General features: G+C 36.4%; 1 protein-coding gene across 2 annotated transcripts; it reads left to right on the plus strand.

Annotated features, from left to right (window-relative positions):
* The first annotated feature begins 994 nt into the window (after positions 1-994).
* TRPC1 (transient receptor potential cation channel subfamily C member 1) lies at positions 995-24791 on the plus strand. 2 transcript variants are annotated; one of them, XM_026087044.1, is made up of 12 exons: positions 995-1145; positions 2929-3030; positions 3912-4114; positions 6339-6470; positions 7903-8098; positions 10316-10652; positions 14271-14410; positions 16590-16733; positions 20747-20922; positions 21080-21281; positions 21874-22068; positions 22847-24791. In XM_026087044.1, exons 1-12 carry the CDS (start codon positions 1002-1004, stop codon positions 23072-23074), a joined length of 2199 nt encoding a protein of 732 aa, XP_025942829.1. In that variant the 5' UTR covers positions 995-1001; the 3' UTR covers positions 23075-24791. The 2 variants fall into 2 exon arrangements, with proteins under 2 accessions (XP_025942829.1, XP_025942830.1); XM_026087045.1 differs by lacking the exon at positions 995-1145 and having other exon boundaries at positions 2952-3031.
* Positions 24792-27620: the final 2829 nt, after the last annotated feature.

The following is a 27620-nucleotide window of genomic DNA, read 5'->3' on the forward strand; positions in this document are numbered from 1 at the left end:
CCCTGGGGGGGCGACGCTGGGACGGCTCGCGCGCTGCCCCCGCCGTGGCGGGCGGGCGGGAGGGGCCCGGCCCGGCCCGGCTGTGCTGCCCGGCTGCCCGTGCGTGTTTCTGCAGCGCTGAGAGCCGAGGGGCTGCGGGGGCCGGGGCCGTGCTGCGGGCCGCCTGCCGCCCTGCCCGTCGTGTTCTGCCTCCCCGAAGCCGGCGGCAGCCGCAGCTGCTCGCGGAGCGCGCACAGAGGCGCGGGGGGGCTAAAGGTGCGCGGCAGGAATCGTGCCTGCGGGCTGCTTAAAGCTGACTTGTTACCCCGTCGGCCCCATTTGAAGATCCTGTAGGTGCTCTGTGCCTGGGTCTGCCTTTGGTCGCCCCTGCTGTAAAACAGTACGCTAGTCTGGAAGGAAGAGTCCCCCCGAAGCGTCGCCCTCCACGAGAGGACCCAGTGGAGCAGAGCGGTACCGCACGGGGCAGCCCGCTGCCGAGGTGCCTCAGCCGCGCGGGAAGGTGCCGCTCGTGAGCGCTGCCGCGGCTGGCGGTGCCTGCTGCCCCGGGCTGCAGCTCCCCTGACGCAGCAGCAGCAGCAGCAGCAGCAGCAGCGTCTGGCTCCTGCTTTGATGGGGCCTGCAGGGAGGTCGCGGTACCGAGAGGGCCGGCAGGGCTCCTGCTCCAGGAAGGTGCAGATTGCCCCGGTCCTGGAAATACCCATGCTAGTGGGGTTTGTCTGCGTGTTTTAATAGACTGTGATTAAAGGGACGGATTAAAGTACATGTCAGCACTTTCCGGAAAGACATCTCACAAAATGTCTTTAGTTTCACAGTTGACGTGAAAATGCTTTTCAACGTTGACTTCTTAGTTGCCCTATATGTTACACGTCTGTTGTGAAATATCATGGGGTGTTACCTTCTTTGACGGTAGCTGGTATGTACAATACTAATTTGTTTGTATTGCTTTATAATAAAAAAAACCTAGTATATGTTCATACATTGCTTTTTCAGGTGACTATTACATGGTTAAGAAACTCTTAGAGGAAAACAGCTCKGGTGAAATGAACATAAATTGTGTGGATGTGCTTGGAAGAAATGCTGTTACCATAACCATTGAAAATGAAAATTTGGACATACTACAGCTTCTTTTGGATTATGGCTGCCAGGTATGCAACACACAGGTCAGATTACTGAAATTTTTCAGTGTAGTCATTGATCTGCATATTCTACTTGTTATTTATGCTTTCTGTTAACCTCTCAGAATCTGGAAGAAAAGAAAACTGCCCTGAAAGGACAGAATTGCTTATATTCATTTAGTAATCATGAAGATGTTTTCTTCTCACTAACTTACTTTCCTACTGGGATTTTATTGGCATCTCAAATGTATATTGATGTTTTCAACAATGTTAACAGAACTCTGAATATTATTTTAAATGTTATTCCTGTTGCAGAGGAATCGTATGCATTATTTTCAAGCAAAATAAGTAGTATCTAGTCAAATTGCCTAATATTAAAGTGTTTAGAATGCAGAGGGTCTGGATTATAAGAACTTTTAAAAAGGGATTGCAGTTAGAAAAATATACATCTTCTTGGATGTTTTTAAATTAAGGCAAGAATGTGTTTCTGTAGCGCAAAATTCATCTGGAATGTGTCAGAAATATTGGAATCTGTTTTGAGCTTTTACATAATCACAAAGTTGTGCATAACTTAGGTTAGAGAGGGCCTCAGGAGGTCATCTGGTCCAAATCCCTGCTCAAAACGACAATAACTGCCATTAGATAAGGTTGCTCAGAGTGTACGTAATTTTGTGTGTATCTAACACGTGGCCTATTTGGCATATTTATCAAATATATATACACACACACACACACACACACACACACACCATATATGGGTTTATAACAGTTTTCTTTTGGTTGCCCGAATTCAATAATTTCTGCCTACGGTGTGTTTAGAAATGCTTAAATGTGGAGCTTTGACTTACAGAGGTTTAGTTAGCGCAGTGTGGATTTTTGGTTTTTTGTTTTAACTTTTATTTTTGCCTTACAATTTCCTTCTACAATTTCTTACAATTTACTCCAGGACAGTTCAGGTAATGGCTCGGCTTTTTGGTAAACTTGATCTGTGCTCTATAGCAGAGGCAGCTTCCTTCACCAATACCTGCATGGCAATATACAACATCTCTGCTACTGCTGAGAGAGTTGTAATTAAGGATATAAGACAGTGAAGGCTAACAGGGAAAAGTAATATCTTTTATTAGGCTGTATGCTATTGGATGAGAAAAAACAAAAAGTGTTTGGGTACATGAACCCCTCCTTGGATCTCCTTTTCAGTGGCATAATAAAAGTTGTGCCTCTTTCTTCTATTTTTAAAGTATAAATTTGGATTTCTTAAGGTGAATTAAAAAGAGAACAATATAAATTGTGGGGAAAATGAAAAGCTGTTGAGCTCAGCTTCAGAGAAGCTTCAGAATAAGTTTACAGCCCAGGAGGAAACCTCATTTTCCTAGCTTTACCACAGAACTAGGAATGCAGAGCTGAAGTGTCTATTGTTCCTCATCAAATATATATAGTTTTTTAAAACAGAATGGTTTGTGCAACATGTTTTTAAAATCTTTCACAGCCTTCCTGACAACCTGTCCCTTAGAACTTGATTTCCCGAATATCCTGCGTCGTCTTTGCTGAAAAAATAACTTCTAGATTTTATTGTTCTCCTGTTCATGCAGTAAAACAATTCATCAGTAAATGTCATGCTAGCTCTTGGAATAACCACCTAAATTTGTATCCTGATCGTACACGTGGTGATAGTTCAGAGCATTGCTTTAGAACTTAAGGGAAAAAAAGGGGGGGGGGCAGGGGGGAGGAGGGAGTTTGCAGTTTAGCTTCAAGTTAACTCTTTGTTCTGTTTAAATTATTGCTCTTTCACATTTAACCTGTTTTCTTTCCTTAGTCATCAGATGCACTTTTGGTGGCTATTGATTCGGAAGTGGTGGGAGCTGTTGACATTCTGCTTAATCACCGACCAAAAAGATCCTCCAGGCCAACTATTGTAGTTGAGTGTTCTTAATTTTGGGGGAATGGTGGACTATGGTGTTTTTGGGGTAACTGTGCTGTTTAAAACAACATCATTAAATGAAGTTCTAAATCTCTAAAGAATTTGGGCATCCGATAATATTTTTTATGGCCTCTTCTGCCTTAGAGGATAGGATACTTTATTTTGCTTTACTGCTTGTATCCTCATATAAGCCTTATAAATGCTGAGTGCTAACAGATACCTAATTAGTCTGAAAGAGGAGGAAAAAATGAGTGGCTATAAATCTTTTCTTGTAAACTTCTTGCAATTTAATTAGCAGCCTAAGTATTCAGTGTATTTTTGTAAAGCTTCATAGAATTTTCAGGCAAATCTATACACATCAAATCTTCATCTTAAAATAAAGAATTTGAAACTTCTGGCTATCCTCAAGTATCAAAGCACTTTTTAGAAGTACACAAGTGGGGGGGGGGGGAAAAGGCATAATGCATTGTGTAGCATATAATGTATGTGTGTTACAATCAGGGTATTTTCTCTGCACTTAAATAGTAAAATAAGCTCCTATTCAAAAGAAACCCCCATCCTATTTCAAACTAGAATAAAATACACTTCTGTTAGTATTGTGTATGTGTACTGGACAAGATAGGCATTGTATGGCAGTTTTCTGTGTAGATAAACAAAACACATTTCTGCATCCATTTTCTTTCTTCYAGTATTTATATGAGAGGTGTTTGAAGGCTGTTATGCATTTTTGTTTATTTTCATGTTATAAAACGTGGGGAAAATATTTTGAAGAGGAGCTTCATTGGGAACATTGTTGAACAGTCAAGATAAATGTACGTGTAAACATTGTAATACAACTGTGTGAAATAAATTCAGATACTTTCTACATTTTATTGCAGAAGCTAATGGAACGCATTCAGAATCCAGAGTACTCAACAACCATGGATGTTGCACCAGTCATTTTAGCTGCTCATCGTAACAACTATGAAATTCTCACTATGTTGTTAAAACAAGATATATCATTACCCAAACCGCATGCTGTAGGCTGTGAGTGCACACTCTGTACTGCAAAGAACAAGAAAGATAGTCTACGACATTCCAGGTAAGACTTAACAAACAATGACAGTAATGAAAATATCTTGCCTTAGTTCTCCAGTATTGCTCAGGTGAGGTTCAATATATTTTCTTTTTAATATGAGGTTTATGAGTGGATCCTTCTAATATGTTGTAGCCTCTATTGCAAGGGATGTATTAGTTCTCAGGAATGGGTTGTGCTTGGACAGCCTGGTGAGAGATAGTGACTTTTTTTGTTTTTGTTCTTTAATTCATTGTACATATTAAGCTAAGGGCCTTTTTTTTGCCAGCTATTTTACAAATTTTCTACCTATTAGTGGCTTGGGAGCATAGGAACTAAGTAAATAAAATTTTTCTTAAGTTAGTTAATACTGCCTTTTTTGAGCTAGAGTGAGAAGGTGGATAATTCTATATTGTATTTTTTCAAGAGTGTTTATATTTATGTAGCATGGAATGATCAATGTAAACCAGAGACAGTATTTTTTTCAGTATTTTTGAAAGTAGAAATCTTTTCAATAAAGGTACAAATGGGAGGAAGCATTTACTGGTTTGAAAAGAAATTTATCTGTTTAACTCAATAAAATACTTGAAGACTTAATACAATTTAATATATGTGAGTTTGTGTTTAAAAAAAATCACAGAGCTCAAAGATCATAAGTGGACTGCAATTACAGTATTGCATTTGGAATTACTCCAGAATGTATCTAAATGATAAATCTAAAAAAGGAGTAAAAGGATAATTGGTACTGATATTCAACTACTCCAGGGCAGATCCTGATACCTGTAATGACATGGGATGTCAGCTGGATGTTGCCATTAATTTCGGTATGAGAAAAGATGTCAGTGTATCCCAAGAAACAAACAGTAGAAATAATTGAGATAATAACTCATAGTTCAAGCTAGAATGGATACCGTGTACCATGTTAATTAATTTTGTTTTAGAATGTGCCTATCACTATACCATGCAATAATAGGTAGAAATGCTGGGACAAGCTGTGAATAAGTTGTCTGGGTACTAAGGAACAATATAGGAGTTTTATCATGGCGTTTCACCTGGGCTAATCTATTTTGCTGGGATAAACAGACTTCACTGTGCCTTATAGACACACATACTGTGTCTTTCTGCTTCAAAGAAAGCACAGTTTCTGTGTGTTTGGAAAGCACATCCCACATAGTAAGTGCTGTTATGTTTTTAAATAAATGATAGTTAATATTTAATAACTAGCTACATCTCTGAGTGCTGCGTTATCAGAAGTCTTAATACTTGTCTATCAAACCGAAAATAATCTTCAAAGCTATAGTATATGGAGTCCTATTTGAGATATGTTTTAGCAATGCGTATACTTCAAAATTGTACAAAATAGAATTGAAAACCTGTTTTAGTAAGTTTGTCTAAGATCTTCGGCCTCTGGAGCAGGGAAAGGAGTTTCACTAACTCACCTCAATAATGATCCAGAGTTTTGGCTGCTTAATAATTATAAAGGGATGGGGAACCCCAAACCTTCTTGCATATTCTGGTTTGTGTCCAGTAGCAGGACTGAGCAGGTGAGTAATATGCTCTTTGCATAAAAACCTGAGCATGGAATTTGGAAGGCTGCTGGCACGGGTCTGGTTTGTTTTGAAGTGGGGAGGATTTTGGATTGAGAGCACGTATCCTTGCCTCATTGATATGAAGGAAGTATATGAATATTTTTTTGCCTCTCCCCTTGACTTAACTGGAGCAATGTTATTTATTTGAAGCAGTTGACACAGAAAGGCTCTTCTGCCACCTGCTCCCCACTGTTTTTAATTTAGTTTTAAAATAGATGATTGCCTTAAACACTTTACTTCTCTCTCTTATTTACACTGCACCATGAGCACTACTGGGTAACACTTTAAAATGTCAAAATTTCAGCAGTACTGTTTCCTTAACTGGTGACCTTCTGCTGATGTACTGATAACAGTTGAAATAGCAGTGAGGAAAAGAAGAGAAAGCACCAGTTTGGCAGGCAGTTTCTGGTACTTAAAATAGTGGGAATTCTAAATATATGAAGGACAACGGAATTGGACTAAAAACCAATTTCTTCCATTGACATATGCACATATGCATATAATGTGCATATAAGAACATTTAATGCTTTTAGTTTCTGATTTTAAGAAACTCCATTGTTCTTTCAAGTTGACTTTTTGTGCTAACTTCCGGAACAGGTTCTGATTTGAAACTGCTAATTAAATGAAATATCTTCATGTTGCTTGCTATTCTTTTGTCACAGGTTTCGTCTTGACATCTATCGATGTTTGGCCAGTCCTGCTTTGATAATGTTGACAGAGGAGGATCCAATCCTGCGAGCTTTTGAACTTAGTGCAGACTTGAAAGAGTTAAGTCTTGTTGAGGTTGAATTCAGGTAGGAATTGAATAAATCACAAACCTACTTTAATACTTTTATGAAATGACATAAATGGAAATGTGTGTGCGTTAGAAAAGGTTTATTCTCAGTTTTTCATAATTAGGTGGTTTAAAGTAATACTTATAAGAAAAAAATATGTGTATAAAGTAATTGCTGCCTTACTTTGCAAGACTAATTTAAATCCTTTTCGGTTCAGACAGTTCAAAGTGGTTAGCTTTCAAATTTCTACTCTGCTCTGGAAAAATAAGCAGAAGTAATGCTGAACGCTGATTTATTTCAGGCTCACGCAGCTTTTCATCATATGAGTATCTCATTAATACCATGCTTGTGCTTTTTCTTTTTTTCTTTTTTAATGTAACATCAAGATGGAAGTATGTAACACTTTATTTGTGCTGATCTGACTCAGGCTTGAAGTTGTTCTGGGTTTTGTTTCTTAATTTTGCTCCTAATATAGGAAAGCTGAATTGCATATGTGTACATGTATGTATGTGTGTAGAAGATTTCATGGCTTAAAATGCCATGTCTATATAAGAAACATTCAGTGTAATTTTATGTTTAAACTATGCAGATTTTTACCATTTTTGAAACTTGTAGCAAAAAAGCATGCATTTTTTTTCTGAGAATAAAAATGTATTTAAGAAATGTCTCAAAAATCATGTCTTTTTATTTCAATTTTTCATAGATTATTCCATATCTTATTCACATAGAATGAACTGACTATTGGAAAGTTTTGCTCATAGTTGTAGATTTTATTTCTTACTTCATGTAAACAAATGTTCGTGTAGGTTAAAATTTTACTTTTTTTAAACAATACATGAAATAATCTTTACTTACAGCTGATCGTATATCTTAAGTGTTCAACTGTTGCATATTTGAGATACAACTTGACACTGAAATAGATTGTGTCAGGTGAAACTAGAAAATCATGTGATTTCTTTTCTTGTATTTATTATATTAATAAATATTATTTAGTGAGTAGACTTTAATTTTCAAGTGGCATAAATAAAAGCAAAACCCAAAACAACTTACCCTCAAAGCAGAGAATTAGAAATTTCAAATAACAAATTACCAGAATCATTACTTATAATATTTTGTGACTACTACAGTTTCTCATCTCCTGGAAATAACACTAAGTTTTAACTCTTCATCTGGACCTTAAGACATAAATAAAAGCTAAGAATTTGTATACTGTAACTGTTTCTCAGTTTTTATCTGTCTAGTGCAGTTGCGAAGTGCACTCAGGTTTTATAATTGTCATATTACATGGAGAAACCTACACAGCGTTACCTTCAGAATGCTTGCATCTTGAAATATTTGATTTTTTTTTGGCCTTAGCATAACACACAATCCAATTTTAACATAGTTTCCATTAATCCATTAACTATCTATATTAGCAGTGTGTTATAACTGTTATTTCTTTGTTCTTCAGAAATGATTATGAGGAGCTAGCCCAGCAGTGCAAAACCTTTGCTAAAGACTTGCTTGCACAGGCACGGAATTCCCGGGAGCTGGAAGTTATTCTAAATCACACATCTAGCGATGAACATGTAGACAAGCGAGGACTGTTGGAAGAAAGGATGAATTTAAGTCGCTTAAAACTTGCAATCAAGTATAATCAGAAAGAGGTTTGTCTGCTGTAATTTCCTAGACTATCCATATCATGTTTTGCTTGTGATTCATTCAATTTCTGGTTCTGCCTCTAGACATGGAAATAAACTTGCAAGAGTCCTGGAGGAGAATGCAATACAGATAATATTTGCAGGTGAAACATAGGGAAATGGTACTGCAAGATACTGAATATTTCTCCAGTATTTACTTTGAAGAAGAACATGGTGTTTTCTGTATTGATATATAGACTACTGCTCTTTGCCGCCAACTCTAGTAGTGGTAATTGCGTATTCAGATCCTCATTACATACTTATCTAGGGAAGTATGGACCATTAGGTGCCACACAGGATTTATCTTCTCATTTGTCATGAGCTCTTCAGCTTTGGTTCAGGCCCTGTCTGTGTTGTTTAATAAGTGTTAGACTTATGCCGGTATAACTGAATAGCACCTCTGTTCCAGAATAGTAGGGCCTTTTATGCCATGAATATGGAACTTATTTCATGTAGTAGGTTGTTATTGTCTCTATCCTTTGACAAGTTATAACTCTAGTTTTCCTTGTACTGGACTCTGTTAGAGGTATTTGTGGGATTCTAGTACAAGGCCCAAGGATAGGAAGAAAGTGTCCCCCCCCGCCCTGTGCGTAAGTGATAGTGATAATATGAAAAACTCCAAGAAAGGCATAAAATGTCTTATATAGAGTGATGTTTCTCAGATTTAAATCTTCAGTGGTTAATTAAGTCTAAATGAGAGTTTAGACTTTAGTAAAAGGAAATATGACATAAGTGTCTTCAGCTCTGCCTTCTATTTTTACCCCCTGTTCTTTACTCTTTCCTTATTTAGAAATTCAGGAAATTCTGGAGACTTTTCCTGGTCTTACAAACTTACTCCTTTGAAGCTAATGAAGCTTCTGAATATACATCTTCAAACGCTGTGTTCTGTCTTATGTTTATAAATAGCTAATTATGTTTTTCTCCCTGAAAGCAATGTGACAAATATGAAAGTTACTTACTAAATAAATAAGTTTTTTTTTTTGTTTTTTTTTTGCAATTACTTAGTAATGTTTGCTAGCAAAAATGATGATTCTTTTCATACATAGAATACTTAGCTTTTTAACTTGCATATTACAGTGTTTCAGTGTCAGGAAAATGCATTTGTATTTAGCATTTGCAGACGACATTACTGTTTGTTCTATCTGCCTAAGATTAAACGGTTTGAGAAACTGTTAAAATGCATGGTGTTTAAAAGTCACAAGCCTCAGTTATGAAATGTCTTAGATCAGCATCACACAGTTCTGGTATGCATTAAATGAGCATACTGAAGTATTTTAGATGTTCTTTTGGTTTTGAGCATAGCTTTTTTTTTTTTTTTTTTTTTTTAAACCATAATGGTGGTCAAATACTAACCATTTTTTGTAGCCTGAGGAAAAAATCTTTGAAGAATGTATTTTATTGCTGCCAAGTTTACTATAGTGACAGTTTTTCATGATGCTTTCTAAAATGTGGTGATAATAATATCAGGCTTCTTTTTGTTAGTTTTGAAATTAAATTATAAACTATGCTGTAGGGCAAATATATTCTTTTGAATCGTGTGCGAGTCAGCAACTAAAATTTGAAACTACATTTACATAATCTATGTAATTTTCAGACCAAAATCTCTTCTTTTGTGGGGCTATTTCAACATAGCTTACTTTGATTTAAAATTAACCCTGCTGTACAGAGCCATAATGATTTTAATAGTACATATAAAATTGCATGGCCACTTTGGTTGTAATCTTATGAGGTGTTGTGTTTTACAGTGTGGGTAGTATCTTACAATAATAGTATCTTATTCTTCAGATACAATTACAGTATCTTAAAATAACACAGATAAGGAAGCTGTGTTGGGTGTAACATTACTTATATACCAGCTTTCTACATAAATGAAAATCAAAGTCATTCATAACCTGACAACTTCTAAAGGTCTAGGATGTGTACTCCATGTTTAGTTGCTGGCTTTAGAAGGAAATTAAAATAATGGATGTGATAAGTGTAATTAGTCCTTAGCACTTTTGTTTTTTTGAGAGAATTATTTCAACTTTAACATTATTCCCGTTTCCACTTTGTCAGTGGCTTCGTGTAGTATGAAAATGAGTTTTAATGATGGTATTAGTAATCAGTATGAAGAAACCTGAAGTTGATTTCTTTGTTGTTTCTCTCTTTATTTATTTATTTATTTATTTATTTATTTCCTCCCAGTTTGTTGCTCAGTCTAACTGCCAGCAGTTTCTTAACACTGTGTGGTTTGGACAGATGGCGGGCTACCGGCGCAAGCACACGTGCAAGAAGATTTTGACTGTTTTGACAGTCGGCATTTTCTGGCCAGTTCTGTCCCTGTGTTACTTGTTAGCCCCTAAATCTCGAGTGGGTCGAATAATTCACACTCCTTTTATGAAGTTTATTATTCATGGGGCTTCATATTTCACGTTTCTGCTGTTACTTAATTTGTACTCCCTGGTCTACAACGAGAATAAGAAGAATACAATGGGGCCAGCCCTGGAAAGGATAGACTATCTTCTGATAATCTGGCTGATTGGTAGGTATGATTTGGGTAAGGTAGATGAGAGTTCCTGGCATTGATGTAACAATAATGATTTGTGCTAGCTCTGTGAAATCAGCATGTTAATCAGTGCCTGACAGAGGTTTGCTCTTTGGAGGACAGTGTTACAGAAACAAAACACAGTTTGGGGAAGCAATGTGATGTGTTACAACAGGTCCTAGTTATCAAAGCAAGCAAAGCTTCAGAGAAGCAGAACGTTACAGGATCTGACGGAGGAGGAACTGAGTTTTACTTCAGAGAGACTGATAGCATGCAGAGTGATGCGAGTGAGATTCAGTTGTACAATAATAACATGTTAGTGTAAAAGCTGTATATTTCCCTAGACTAGGGACATTTGAAAGTACTGACTTAAAAAGCACAAGTGGAAAGCAAACGTGTGCGTTCCTCAAATTAACAGGTCTGTAACAAATATAAGCCTGCAGTTAACTGATTTTTCTTCATTCTAAATTTAGGAATGAAATTAATTTAGATACCACCTTAGATTTTTTCCAATAATTTTTCATGACTAGGTGGTTTTGTTCATTATGTAGCATGTTTAGTCATTATGAGTCAAAACTTGTTTTCTTATGAAAACAACATTGGCCAACAAACATGAAAAAAGACATCTGCCAACAAGCTAGCATTTTTTAATTTCTTCCAGCTCTCTTTTGCATTTCTATATTAAAAAAATATATAATGATCTCAACTCCTCAATTATTTATGTGTCTGCATACAGAATTATGCTGGAATCTGAATATTAGTAATCAAGTTATTGTTCCTTTCTAATCTAGCTAAGGTCTTCATGCAAAAATAAAAGTGGATTAAAAATAATCATGCATTGTACACAAGTTAATTATTATTTTTTTCTGAATTGCAAGTTACTGGAGTAAGCATGCAGTTTATGATCATAAATCAACACCCCACACTGCTTTTGTTTCTATTTCAGTATGCTGTAACTATACAGAACAGGAGGATCCTCTGCATTTTTGTTGGATTAATCCAGCTTTAAAGAAATGCCAATATTTAGGGTTCTACAAAATCTCTTTCAGAGYTGTGGATGTGAAATTTTTATAACATCCTGTTCAGCTCAGGGGGAGGACTCTGAAGAGGTACAAAATTTCCAGTTTAGGGGTATATCAACTGTAATTAACAGCTTGGTCTTTTTTCACCAATTCTGTAATGTTTGATTAAAAAAACAAAAAAACCACAACAATTTGGACCTGTTGCAGACCTCGAATATGGTTTGAAGAAAAAAAAATATTGCATATATGTTTATATACACGCACATACTCCCTCTTATTCTAATAAATAGAAGCTGTGAATTTCCCTCATCCTTGTTTTAAAATACTGCCAGGAACAAGAATTTTTCCCCATTTCATAGTTTTTCCATTTCTGTATGTCATTGTCGCTGACTATTATCACTATACCTGAAATTACACATGTTAATTCTGGTTGATGCAGTAGAGGGAGCACAGGTATAATTTTTGTAGAGTAGGTTCCTTGTGCACTTTTGTATTGCTTGAAAATTCATAAAGCCTTTTAGCATGTTTTTGTTTTATTTAGGTTAGAATTTGATAGAGAAATTCCTGGAAACTTGTGCCTTAGTATAGGGTAATTAGATATCTGTCATTTGATTGATGAGGAATTTAAAAAATAATTACATAGTTGTAAACATCACAGTTCTTATCTGTACGGTATTTGTGTGTATCTGTGTAAAAGCTGTTGAGTAGTTTGTGGAGATTCTGGAAAGGCCGAGTTCTTATTCCCAAACACATGCAGATCTTAAACATGAAATCTTCAGATGTACACTACTAAAGGTATTACAGACTCTTCCTTTGTTTTCAGATTCACTATCTGATCTTAGAAATTCTTTAACTTCCTTTTTAAAACTGAGGTTGCAGTTGTTCCTTCAAATCTAATGCAGACAGAAGGTGTGACATTAGGTGGTCTTGAAAATTTTACTGAAAGGCTAAGAAACATTTTAATTCCTTCATGTAATGTTTTAACCTGTTTACTTAAAATAGGATTGAAAAATTTAACATAAATCTTTAAATCATATTATTTTTCACATTACTGAATCTTCATTTTTTTAAATAATAAGTTTATAGCTTAAGTGCATATTTTATAATAATATATTGGAATGTTTTCTTACAAATATTCAATAAGTTGAAAAACAATGTATTTAGAAAATTTGTGACAAAATGAACTTGAATAAAAGAACCAAGTAACAAGGATTTATCTACACTGTCATCCTCCATAGTTCTACTAAAGTATCCTTTAAAAATAAATATCAATATGATCACAGCAAAAATTATAACACTTTAAATTAGCAGTGAATGTGTACATTACTGGATTAACTTTCAAAGTCATGAATACAGTAATTCTTTTTTCCAAATTCATGAGCCTGAATGATGAAAATGCCTTCCCCAGAAAAATAAAGCAACAGGACTCGATTTCTGTAATAACATATAAATTACAGCATCTTCTACTTCTCCAGCCCCTTTTGCTGATTTCTTTAACAAATTCAACTAAGATACATGCTGATCTGACAGGAGAGGTACATAGGTTTGAGTTTAGAAATATTTTGTGTGTAACCTGGAAAAAGAGAGATTTATCTGTCTTTTTAACTAACTTTGCATAGCACTTTTATTTTTAACCTTGCCTTGCAACATTGCAGCAAAGCTGATTGAGCAAGTAGTTGTGCATAAGTATCTGATTTTTTTTTTCCACTTGATTTTCCTCTTACTAGACCAAAGTTTTAGGGAATTTGCAAAGTCCTGAAAGTTAGACCAGGTCTGGTAGTTTTTAACTACCAGTCATATAAATGCTACTTTTCTTCTAATTCTAAGTATAGTAGCATACATTTAAGGTACTCAAAAAACATTAAATAACTGATTATTCATAGAAATCAAAGGTGTCATTGTATTTCATCTGAAGATCCTTTCAAGTTTTATAAAAATATCAGTCTGTAACAGACAGTTAGTAAAATTCTGCATTTTTCTGTACAGTCAGGCATGGTTAACAATGGTAAAATCAATTTGCCACAAAGATCCTTAATCTTTAAATGTTTATTGCTCTAGGTTAAACTTCTGATTTTTTTGTGATCTTAAGCCATGCTATCTTTTCACATATGTTACTTGATATCAGTTAGAGTAAGAAACATTTCTGCTGAATGTTTGGATCTTTTCAGGAACAGTTACTAAGCTGGTTTTTCTTAAAGAGCGTTTTATAATACGCTTCCAAAAATATGTGATGCTTTATGTAATGTTTTTTGAAAAAGCTGTATGCTTTCCTTTCATAAAAAGCATTTGTATTCTGTCCCTCTACTTTTGTTTAATTTTGACCTTTCCCAGCCCACGTTATTCTCCTGTTAATTTTCTCTCATGCCATCTTTACTGGTTCCTCATTGGAATGTAGACTTAAAGAGGTTACACATCTTGTTGCCTTATAACTAATGCTTGTAGTCCAGTGCATTGTTTAGTAAAGTTATATAAATCTCCATTTTTCTCTTTGCTAAAATACCATTTACAAAAGCCAGTTAGAAGTGCTTAATTAAAAGAGAAAGTCTATTCAGTGTAATGGGTTGACTTCTCTGTCTGTCGTCTTTTCCTGCAGGAATGGTGTGGTCAGATGTTAAAAGACTCTGGTATGATGGTTTAGAAGACTTCTTAGAAGAGTCTCGTAATCAGCTTAGTTTTGTCATGAATTCCCTGTATTTGGCAACCTTTGCTCTCAAAGTAGTTGCCCATAACAAGGTGAGCACCCATTTTGATAAATCTGAAGCTCCTCTGGGACTGCCTGGGCAAATAGAGACGCCTTCCTTTTAACAGAAAATGGAGGTTACACTTGAGGAAGAGACAGCACTAAAAGGATCAGAATTTGATTTTGATACCTTTGCTTCGCTTTGATAGGAAGTGTATGCATTTGATGAGCTAGCAAAAGTTTGTTCCTGTAACTGTAGTTTTAGTAGGTTTCTGCAAAATATGTAAAGACATATTAGGTGCAGTATGTTGTAGTGAAGTGCACTGTGTTATGTGTGGATGCAGTTTCGGCATATGACTCAGTTGTCCTGTGTGCTATGTGCCATGTAGATGTCTAGTTCCCTGGTCCTGCTGCATCTTGGACTTGAAAGAGAAGCTGATTAGGCAAATGGGAGTTAGAAAATACACCAAGGCGGCTCCATGTGGTCAGGGACCCTGAACAGAGTTACTGGCCTCTTCCTTATCTTCCAGGTGGCTTGGGTTTCATTTGGGGAAAGCTCCCAATGCAGATTGTCTGATTTGGCGTTTCAGCTAGCCTTATTCTGTAAGATCAACACCATATGGAGATAACCTCTGTATTTAGATTGCCTAACGTTTTTGTTACAAAAATCTGTTTTTAAGCTTTTGATAAATTTTTTGATAATTTTTGATAGCTTTTCGCATGCTCCAACATCATGTTTTCTGTAGTAAGGAGACAAATTCTAGGACCAGAGAGGAGCATTATTTTTTCTCCACGAAAAACCATCTAGATTTGATTGAAGATACATGTTTTGAAAATTATCCATTCCTTTCTCTTGCTTGTGTTGTTAGTGGTGCAACATATGGCAAGCTGCCAGATCTGAATATGAATATTTTGGTAAAATTCAGGCCAATGCAGTAGCACATTATTTTGTATTGCAAACTGTGAATTGATAACTGTCTGGCAGCAGGAAGGGAAGGAAACTGGTTCAGTTCTTCCAAACATGGTGTTTGACTCACTTCCCCTGTCCTTACATTAGTGTTGGAGAGGCTGGTAAACATTTGGAAAGGAAAGCTCCATTTCTTAGAAAAAGGAGTGACTTCCATGCTGGGCTGCTTTCCCAGCCATTTGCTTTGGAATCTGCATGTCTGTAGTGGTAATTTCTTTGCTGTGATAAGAGCCTTTTACTGCCAATTTAAGTCATTACCTTTCTGAAGATGCAGGAGTCTTGTCCTATTTAACAAGGAATGTGATGAGGTTTTTTTTTCCAGTTTTATATAATAAAATTTATTTTTGTCCTTTATAATTCTGTAGAAAACCAAATAAAAATGCTCATTTCACATCTTGGTTCCATGTTATAAATGTTGAAGCTGTAAGAAATAAAGAAAGAGTCTCTGTAGCAGCAAGGTGGTCTTACACCCATGATTGCAATGCATGAAAGCATTTTCATCCCTGTTTCCTGCCACCTCTGTGCAGCACACTTCTGGGCAACTCACTTGAAGCAACTTGTGTTCGTTAGCTTTTGAGTGTCCATTTTGAGACAGCAGGAGTTGATAATATTGTGAATAATAAATGAATGCTTTCAGCTCAAGCTGAAAGTTAGGGATCTGTGGATATCCATTAAGTAGCTGAATAATATCTAGTGGACATACTTTAAAGCTGTATTTACACCAACAGTTTTCTTGCAACTTCTATTCTCTGTAGTCTTTCATAAAATCCACTGAAGGAACCCCAGCGCCTATGTCTTTCTAAATCTTTCTAACAGTGGTTAAGACCAGCTGTCACATCAGTTAATTGGTTTATTTTGCAGCATTTTAATGTCATTTTAAATTGAAGCCTATTACAGTAGACAATGTACGTGTTTATAATAGTAAATGGTCCCTGTTTCAACCAGCTATGAAAAAGACTGTGGGAGGGGAAGCAGAACCAGGGATGTAAAGTGATTTGCTGAGCATTACACAGCCAAGTGGCAGAGTTTGCGATTGAATTTAAATCACCTATTTTCTGGCTTCCTCTGGAGTGGCTTTTAAAATCCCTTTGGCTAAAAAAGAGTGAGACATCTGAAAGACTAGTGCTTTCATTATCTATAAATCATACATGTTAAAGTTCTTTTATGCTATTGCCTGTTCTGGAGGGAGGAATGGGAAGGGGTGCTTAAGCGCATTTATGTATTTATAATGTAAATGATTTCCAATTGTCCTTTTTACATTCCAGTTCCATGATTACGCTGAAAGAAAGGACTGGGATGCATTCCATCCTACCCTAGTGGCAGAAGGTCTTTTTGCTTTTGCTAATGTTCTTAGTTATCTACGTCTCTTCTTCATGTATACAACGAGCTCTATTCTGGGACCACTCCAGGTAAATATTGTTACTGCTTGAGGAAAATATTAAACTTGATCTTAATTTGCTCTCCAGAGTCTTGATAGCGCTTATAGGCAAAGATAGAAAGCAAAAGTAGAAAGTAGAAATAATACTGCACAGATGTGTTTTTAATCTCCTCCTGTAAAATATACTGATTTAGAAGGAGAAAGGTAAGATAAAGAATGGAAGACATAGTGTCAGTTCACATTTTTTATAATGAAATTTCTGTTTTTGTTTTGTTTTTTGCTGCTAATTGTACATGTACTTTTTGTTTTCATCTGTGGTTATGTGCTGATAGCTTAACATTTATACTGCAGATGTGTCTGCAGGTTGAAAACAGGTTAAGGTTCATTCTCTAAAGTTCTGTGCGAATGATAGTCATAACTTCCTATCATCTCTAAAGGACAGATGAATGAGATGTAGCACTGGAGAGTAATCAAAAGCCTTTCTGTCTGTGTTGGTAATCTCACTGAAGTTGCATGTTGGGTAGAATTGTGCAACTTGCCTTTAAAAAAAAAACAACAAAAAAACAACCTCTTAGGAGTACTGAAACAGCCTATTTGGAGCCAGTAACAATACGGGAGAATAGCTTTCTTTGTATTCACCTTGAATTTGCTTGAGCCTTCCCATGAAGAATAATGACAGTATAAAAACACATTTTACTTCTGTGATACATTTAATTCAGTTGTCTTTGAGTGGTGGGGGAAGCATTAACAGTCTTCTGTGATGGTGGAACTGTAGAGTCACAATAGTTTTAAGTTAATATTTTTCACTTAAAGTTAGGATTTAACCTGTTTTTACGTGAACAGTTTAAATTTTCTTCTCCTGCTTGGAGAGCAGAGATGGACTTTTCTGTTGTGTTTATGTCATGGTGTGGGCTGCTTTATTTGTTTGGGTTTTGTTTGGTTTTGGGCAGAGCCTCTTCTCCTAGTTTACCACAGATAAACTGTGCAGGCTTGAGGGTCCARCATGGCATTTTACAGAACTGCTAGTACCTTTGGGGGGCAGGGGAGGGAACCCGCGCTATTATTAAGACATCTCGTTTAGGATGCAGTTACCTCTCTTGACCCCTTTTAGATTAGAAGTGGAAAAAACCTTCCTTCTAAAAAATTTGAGTGGAGGAATCAGTCAGTCACCTCTTGTTCCTACAGATAGTACGTATCAGTGGACTATTTTTTTCCCTTCTGCCATTCCTCTCTTCAGTCCGAGTCCTTTGTGCTGACTGGTTTTGTTCCTTTGCCAGTGCAGAGCCCTTACAAGGCAAAGCACCTGCCTTACTGAGGGCGCAGCTAGTTACTGGAAAGCTGTTGCGTGGGCAGACTTCCAGCTTCTCTGGCCTCACATCCGGGGAAATTTATGACAACAAAGTCGGATCGGGCAAGTCACCGATTTCTTGTACTGATGTTTTGGTTTTTGTTTTTTTTTTCTGATAGTATTTAGTTAATATAGTTGATCGGCAACATCATTGCTGTGTTTCCAGGTGTCTGAAGAATGAAAAGATAGTTGGACGAAATGGAGTAGTCAGCCGGTGATTATTCTGGTGGAGCTTGTCCTAATGGGGCCACTCAGTGCTTTGTCCTCTCTTCTTCTAGTGAGCAGAACTAGTTTGAAGGACCTCTGGCAAGAGTGGATGATCTGAAAGGATCCTGCAAGAAAGTTTGTCGCTACTGGTCACAAGGGCAGAACAGATATTTTTTGAGAGCAGCATATTTTTAACTCTAGCTCTGCAACTAGAGTTACACCAAAGGAGGTTTTGGAGTAAATAATTTTGGCTCACATCACCAGGTCTTGCTTCAGGGAATAGCTGAAAACTTCCATTTTGAAGATTCAGCTCATTTTAATGATTTAGAGTACTTAATCTTGCTGTACAAATAGTTATTGTTTATAATATTTTTGTTAAATATGAAATAGTCCTTCTGTTAAAAGAAAAAAGGAATTATTTAGTTGCTATTTTCTTAGATCATGCTAAAAGTTACTTCAAACAGAATATTCATAGTTTTTTGTAGCCAATTTAACTGAAAAATGCCTGTTTCTCTTCTCCCTCTTTTTAATTCTTGCCCCTTTCTTTTCCCTAGCTACCACTATATAACTGTAGGAAAACTGTAATCTACTTGCATACTTTGAAAAAATATTAAAATCTTGACGTTGCGTTAGGCTTGTCCTACAAATTGAACATTAAAGTCTCTCCCATGTTTTAAAGAGGTTCACTGTTAAATATGTTATTTATTTATGTACTAGATCTTTCACAGGTTTTTTATTAGGAGGCTATGTTATGAAATTTTCCAAGTAAATAAAAACAGTCAACAGTCACCCCATTCAGCGGCACACTGAAGCTTGTGTTATTGCTGTTGGCCAGTACAGCTTGTGCAACAACTCTTACGGTATTTTCTGAAAGTAGGTCACAAGGTTCAAATGGTGGCAATCAGACATGGCACGGCAACCCAACGGGGTGGGGGGAAGGCAGCCGCTGCCTTCTCTGGCTACTACACCGCTATTTTTAAGCATTCATTTACATTATTGACTAACAAAACTTATTTTAATACAGGTTTATAAGTTGACTATCATTTTTTAAATTATTTTATTAACCGAAGGTAGAATGGTATTGCCCTAGATTTGATTTGACTGACTCATCAACTTTCAAGTGCTTTGAAATTCAGAATAGAAAGGAATACTGTGACTATATGAAGAAAACAGCTGGTATTTGGGCTGTGTTGTTACACACTATTGCAAACAAATTAGTTTTGGGTGGTTTGCACTTCTTGTGCATTCCTGTTTTAACTGCTTTGTGTCTCTCTTGTCTGGGACCAGTGAATGTTTGGTTTTTTAGAAGGCTAGATGTTAGGAGATAGTCCGATGGGGACAGATTTGTGCTCTGACCGCAGTGTGTTATTACGGTGTGGCTCTGCCTGCAGTCGCAGACTCTYGTTGGAGCTGTATTGCTGGCAAACGGAGCAGAGTCGGCGGGAATGTGCCATGTGGCAGGGCTGGGTGATCCGTGGGGGGGCAGGAGCCGGGGCTTCACCTCCCAGGAAACTGCCCTGGCAAACCTGCCCGGCGGTTCTGCTCTGCGCTGCTGTTTGGTGCAGGTTATGATTCGTACAGGGTCGGGATTTACATGCACCAGTTTATATAGAGGATTAGAATTACCCAACCCTATCTTATGTATTTACATTCTTTAATAATAATAATAGTATATTATTCTCTGAAAAAGACCCATATATGCAACTCTTTGTAGAAACAGTAATTTAAATGCAGTAAACAGTTTATGCAGCGTTTGATTAAAATCTGTTTGTGGCACAACACTCTCTCTTTTTTTTTTTTTTTTTCCTTTGTTAGATTCTCTGTAAACTTCCATACAGGATATTTTGATTTGGAAATGTTGGAAACTTAATGAACTAAACTTAGGGTCATGTCTTCTATACTTTACACCCCTCAGGTTTTCATATGTGCTTACACACCTAGACTTTGTGCATATTTCAAGACTAACGTAAGACACGCAGTGAATTAATGTTGTGCTCAGCAAATGGGCTTTGATATAATACTTTTTGATTTGCAGTGAATTATGATACCACATGTTTTGATTAATTCGGTATCCATATTAAATGCTCTTTCAGCTTTCTGTGATGGTGTTTATGTTCAAATGCATCTCATATATTTCTTTTATCTACTGATTTGGGAGCTCCTCGTTACCTTCTGTAGTAAATTATGAATGCAGGAAAATGTGTACATATCACCACTTACGATTTATTGAAAATAAACAAATATATCAGTTAACATTAAAAATTCCTAAATGTATATATATATATTTTTTAACAGCTGGAAAATGTCACTGAAAAATCAAGTGAATGGTATAAGGGCACCTCCCAATTTTGTGGTTGTCCTAGCATCTTACATTTTAATGTAAAACAAATATTTACAAACAAATGTAAATAGATTTTTTGGGGTGTGTTCAGAGGCTGAACAAAAAAATTACATATTTTACTGATATTGGGAATAAATCTATTTCACAGATCTCAATGGGACAGATGCTACAGGATTTTGGAAAATTTCTGGGCATGTTTCTTCTCGTTTTGTTCTCATTCACAATTGGATTGACACAACTTTATGATAAAGGATTTACTGTAAATGAAGAAAAGGACTGTGCAGGAATTTTCTGTGAGCAACAGAGCAACGACACGTTCCATTCGTGAGTTTGATATCTGTGAAATATCCATATTGTTCTGGCCCTTAAATTCCAGTTTTATTTAATTACTGTGAATTTTAACTGAAATTGGATTCACGTTAAGTAAATTCACATTTGATGTTTACTTTACCTAACAGAAGATTTTCTTCTTGTTTTATAGGTTTATTGGCACATGTTTTGCTCTATTCTGGTATATATTCTCCCTGGCACATGTAGCAATCTTTGTCACACGCTTTAGCTATGGCGAAGAATTGCAGTCTTTTGTGGGTGCTGTTATCGTTGGTACCTACAATGTGGTGGTTGTGATAGTATTAACTAAACTCCTTGTGGCAATGCTTCATAAAAGTTTCCAGCTGATTGCAGTAAGTGGTTTCCAATTAATTATGAATAAGTTCTAGCAGTATCTTGGATGTTATACAATTTACCTATTACAATGTGTAGATTAATTTTGCGAACTAATGTCTAATAGACTTTTACGGGTGAGCTCTGTCCCCGAGCTCACACGTCTCATCCTTCATGAGGAAATGTACTTTTTATTGGGGTGAAGTAAAATTAACCTGGAGAAACTTTGCATGTTGAAACTGTGCAAGGCTTTGGTCCTCTGGGAATTGAAGACTTTCTTGATATAGCAGCTGTTGAAGTCAAGATGCCATTTTTGATGGGGTGTGGTACTTTTAACTTTAGGTATTTAATATGGGGTTTATTGCCTGAATAGCTGAATTTTATATTTAAGCCAGATAATATAATGAATTTAATATTTATATGTATTAAAATTATCTAGCATTTTAATTATTTAATGTTTTAAAATAATGTTAAAATGATATATATAATCAAAGTTAACAGTCAGTTTTTAAGTTATGAGAAAATGTAACTTACTGAAATAGCCTTTAAATATTTTAATGCTCTTCCCTATTACTTTGCTTCTGATCTCTGTTAATGTTTCTGATACTTTAGAATCATGAAGATAAGGAGTGGAAGTTTGCTCGTGCCAAGCTTTGGCTTAGTTACTTTGACGACAAATGCACACTACCTCCACCTTTCAATGTCATCCCCTCTCCCAAGACTATTTGCTATCTTTTCAACAGCCTCAGTAAATGGATCTGCTCTCATACATCAAGTGGCAAGGTGAAACGCCAGAATAGCCTAAAGGTAAGAAATGATCTGGATAGTTGTAGGCTCTGAAACTGGAATTAGTAAGTTGCTGCATGAAGGCGCCTGTCACACTGTGAGCACTACTAAAGTAAAATAGGAACTGTTGGACAATGTGTGTTGCATCCAAAATATAAATAACTGATAATAAATTTTACCTATTTTCTGTTTAAGTAAGATTGTAACTTCCAGTTTTGGGGAATTTCACTCCTAGCAGTAGTCTGGAAACATACTTGGACTGATGGAAAAAGTATAGAACCCTCAAGGAAGTATGTGTTAATCTCAAAAAATGATGAGGTTAGAGTAGGCTTTGGGGAGGGTAATTGGTTTTAAACATATCCCAGAGGTGTAAAAATAAGTAACTGACAAGGAACACTGGAACCTCTCATTTGGAGGGGAGGGATTATTTTTCTTAAATAAACATTTTTATTGTACCCTGTAATTATGCATACTAATTTTGCATCTCCTTGCTGACAGAAATAGCTTTTGAAGAAACTAAATTCAAAGACTTCATAGAATATACACTTATAAACAAACATTAGAGAATATAGAAGTCTTAATTGCTCATAGGGCTATTTAACAAGTTTTGCTGGAACAGTAGATTATCATTTTGATTTAAATTTGGCTGACAATTTATATGCATTGTACGCTTGCACAAGTCAGGATGTATATATACAATTGCTGTTTTTTGTTCATATTTACTCTCTCTATAATTGTACACAGCCGTTAGGGCTCAAAAGTCACTTTTGCATAATAAACGTTTAATGTTTGTTTAAAGGAATGGAGAAATCTGAAGCAAAAGAGAGATGAGAATTATCAAAAGGTGATGTGTTGCTTAGTCCACCGTTATTTGACTTCCATGAGACAGAAGATGCAAAGTACAGATCAGGCGACTGTGGAAAACCTAAATGAACTGCGGCAAGACTTATCAAAGTTCCGAAATGAAATGAGAGACCTACTTGGCTTTCGAACTTCTAAATATGCTATGTTTTACCCAAGAAATTAAGGCCTAACTTTTCAAATGAAAGGTGTCCATTTTTTGATACCTGTAGTTGAAAGTATTGGCCTAATTCTGTTGCCAGACCAAATAGAAAAGTCTCCTATTATTGCACAATATCGAACTTGAAAATGCATTTGCATGAGCTGCAGCTAGATGCAGAAGTGGTGGAAATAAATGCAAAAACAGTAATAGTAGTTTTCTTAAAGCTCTTAATCTTATTGTATATATAAAATCTGTATATAGGAATTTTTTTGATGTTCCTCAAACTGTGGCTGTCAGGTGTCAGAGCTTCATAACTAGCACAATATGATTATTTCTTCTATTTTTGCTGTTTGTTCCTTTTTGATACTTGTTTTTCAAGTTGTGGGAGAAGAAGCTTTTTAAACAAAAATCCAAACTACATTTATTTTTAATAGAAAAGTTGGGTAGAATAGAGTAACAGAAGATTTCCAAAAAAAGTTGGAAATTATGTTTGACTGTAGGTTACAGAGCACTTGAAGACTATATTGCTCTGAAAGAGGCAGTTCTAGTGCCAAGTTTTGTATAGTACGTTGACTATATGCTAGCATTTATAGCATATAGAAAGTCAAATTATCAAGACTCTTCCCATTCATGGGAAAGTTGAAATCATTTCTAGAATATTCATGGTTAACATAAAGACAATCAATTCCTGCTTGGATTTTTCAGTGGTGCCTCAGAAGTGTGTTCTACTGTGCGGGTTAGGATCGGGAACAGAATTTTAAAACTAACCTGTGAACTTCCAGTATGTTCAGTATCTTTTCTGTTTTTTATCTGGATGATAAATAGTTATTATTTGAGTTAAATTAAAACCTATGACTTAACAAAAAAGAGGTGGAGTGCGTGAGTGCTATTGTTTGCAATGCTAAACAATTCCCCTCTGAAATACTGTACACCTCTTCCTGTGAGAACATATTTTGTGTCTGGTTATTGGACAGATGTAGCTTTAGGGCCTGCTGTAGCCAGATTTTACGTCAGATTTTAAACTTGTTTTTCTTTTTTCTTCTTTTAACATTAATTGTTGTTAAGTTTGACTTTTTTTTTTTAATCAGGACTATTATGTTTTGTGAAAACACGCGATTTAGCTTTGCTTACAATGGACAGTAAGGGCTTTGTGGATTTTCTGTGCTAGAGGGTCCTATATAGCTTTATATGCTTATATATATAGTTCAAGTTGACAAATTGTAATTGAGAAATGTGATATTCCTGTATTTTTAATTACAAGATAAGTTATATTTATGAGAGCTAAAGGACTGACTGATGGTTTTACTGTGAAGGTGGTGTTCTTCTAAAATGGTCTTATGTCCAGAAGGCGCAGGTAGCCATAATGGTCTTTGACTACAGTAGCTTTTGGGAGATTGATAGAGAGTGGAGGCTTAAATGAATGTTCACTTTTTTGAAGGAATTCTTATAAAACTCTTTTCTTGTAAAGGTAATATATTTTCTGTACTATGAAATTATGCATATCTGAGCTAGGGTTTGATATTATGCTTCCAGAAGTCCTATAGGGTAGAGGCATTCTGAATAGTCTGTTGGGTTTTCATGTGAATAAGAAGCTAACCTCTTGTTTTCAAAGCAGAGGATCATTTTTTGTATTTGAAGGGGGTCTCATGTTTGAATGCTACACCAACACAAAAACTGTGTGCTGTATATGTTATGTATTCCCAAGAAAGGAAGCAAACAAATAAAAGCTCTTTAAAAAATATAGTTGTGTTAAATATTAGTCATATTTGAAATGCACTGTCTCAGGTACTATATTGAAAATAATTTCTTTGTTGTGCTAAGATAATAGGCATAAGGAAGGTAACTGGTATTAATATGTTTTTGTTTGTTTTCATCCCTTGTGGAACAATTAAGTTTGTTTAAATGGCACGAAGCAGTAGCTGTGCCATGAAGCAGTAGCTGCACTAGCTCTGAACAAGTTGGGCTGGGTTCTAGGTGCAGCAGTAGCTGCTTGGCACTCAGCCCATGCTGATTAGTTCTTCTGGGCAGCTGGGTATGTTCATCTACAAAAGCAGTATGCTAATGCAGCACGTTTGCACGCAGGCAGGGTCATTCAGAGCGCGCTCGGTCTTTGGTTCTGTGTTCTACAGTATGGATGTGTCCTTAGGAGGAACTGTATTACTTCAAGGCATTTCTCTGGGGTTTGGAGTGGAATGGGGAGTTCTGGAGCTTTTATTTGCCCCTGGAATATATATCTGTTAAGTGATGAATGTCATGAGAGGCTTGTTTTCTGCAGTGCCTTAGGTAAGATGCTTTGCTTACTGTTGTAGGTGTATCTGAGCTTTGTTGTTTCAAAGCTGGTGCAGTCTTCATAACTTCTTGGGTACTAGTCCCAAGAGTTTAGAGTGCTTCATACTCTATATTCAATCTTGTCTTACCCTTTAGATTTTTCTAATTCACATGTACCAAACATGCTATTGCTTTCTTACTTGGCAGTCTAATACTGGCCATACCTGTATTAGTCTGCAACTGCTGGGGCTCTGAGATTTCCCAGAAGGTGGTCACTTGCAGAACATGGATAGGCACACAAACAAAACTTTAGGTGTCCATGATACTTTTTTAAACTGCAGTGTTGAAGGCCAAGCAGCAACAAATTATGGCCACAATTAAATTACAAAAATACCCCAAACAAAGTCCCAGATTTCAATTCCATCAGTTGTAGGTCCTTATCAGATTTAGCTGATAAGACTTCCCATGGCCTCATCCACTGAACAAGCCACTCATTTGTCCACGAGGACAAATACATTCAGACAATAGTCAGACATATCTGTTTGACTCAGATCTCTTCCTCTGAAAAGGCTACCGCTTTTTTCCAGTGCAGTGGCACTGGCGTATAGGATGTAGCTCTTTTTCCTGCTACCTGGGCGATATCACCAATTTAGTTCAGTTTAGTAGTTGTCCACTGGTGTTTTCCATAAGTTGCTTTTGCTTTCTTTTGTTAATACAGGAGTAAAAATTAGCAAGTGTTTTAGTCTTTACTAAAAATGCTATACATCCTGTCTGTCATGGCTTAATGCAGTGCAGATACTTCCAATAAATGATATTTAAAAAAAAAGAAATTTACTATTCTGTAGGATTCAGAATTTCTTTATGCAGATTTCAGTGCAAGTCATTAAAGCAGTAAATTCTTTTATTGAGACTACTGAAGAATGCTGTTCATTTTTGTTGCTGTTTTTCTCTCCTTCTAAGCTAATGGCTTTTTTTCCCATAGAGCTAGCTTTGCCTTGATGGAACTAACTTTTCTTTTAGATCTTGTAGATGCAGAAAGGAGATGGAAATTTTCATGCCACCTTCATTTGCAGCCAAAGGGTAAAAAACATTCATTATCCATAGTCACTTTACTCTCTTGATAAAGTATGTTTGGTTGTTCATTATTTCTGTTGAAGTAGTTTCAGAAATTATATTGCAGTTAGAGAACTTTGATTCTACTTGCTTGCAGGATAGATTTTAAAATCTGAAAAATCTTAAAAATCTGAAATTTGCTGTTATACCTACTTTTAAAAACTGCTTTCTTTTCAGAAAGATATCTACTTTTTGTAACTGATTCTCACTTGAGAAAACTGGCACTGTTCCGTGTTTCTTTGTGCATGCCTTGGCTCCCGTTTCCCTTTGCAGGGCCACTGCACTGTCTGTGCTTTTTTTCCACAAACAGGCTGATCAGCCTTGGCTCTTCCATGCAGTAGCAGAAATCCATTTAGGTTCTAAGTGCAGTGAGCACATAGGTCTAAGAGGGTGTATTCATGTGGCTTCTGAGTATCCTCCCTACTGCAATGTGTTTGCCAGCCCTGGGAAATATGTTAGAGTGATTTAAAGTTAAAATGTTAAATAGAACTTGGGGTTTTCTTTCTTTTGTGAAGGAAAAGAAATTGCTTTTTGAGGATCTGTGAAAAGAAATGTTCAAGTTGGAAAGAAACTGGTCTATGGAGAGGGTTGAGGAGAGCAGGCAGACAGGAGCCTTCCCTACTTACTGTTTGGGAGAAAAGGAGCAGACTGCCAGGCTCTTCTTGCCACACTGAAAAAGTTGCATGACAGATGGTCATGTCCTCATAAATAAAAACAGGTTATTGTAGTTCAAGACAGTCCTGAGCATGATTTCCACCCTGCTTCTCTCCAGGCTGGTACAGGGGAAAACAGATAGTACAATGCATAAAAATCCTTAATCTGTATAGGAATCATTACTGGAAAATGAGGTGTAAAATTACAAAACTGGTTTGTAAACCAGTGTCACTATCGCTTCCCTAGGGAGAAATGCCATTTGGTTTAGTGAGTAAGGCAAAAGCCTAGCCATCTGGAAAGCGTGGTCATAGCACTGGGCTGTTTGATGTGACCTGCCAGCATAACCYTTCTGTACCTTTGTTCCTCATCCTTTTCTTTTTGTCTTCTGCCTAGCTACCCATTAAACCTTCATGGACTCTGCTGCGCTGCCTAGTTGCACTGTGGCAGTACGTGTTGGCACTATATATGAGAATCAATAATTGAAGGAAAACCGTAATTCACATTCACTAGTGAAATAAGCAGTGAGCAGTTCTAG

Source organism: Apteryx rowi, unplaced genomic scaffold, assembly GCF_003343035.1.
Source record: "Apteryx rowi isolate R43461 unplaced genomic scaffold, aptRow1 scaffold_70, whole genome shotgun sequence".
In the NCBI taxonomy this organism is placed as follows: Eukaryota; Metazoa; Chordata; class Aves; order Apterygiformes; family Apterygidae; genus Apteryx; species Apteryx rowi.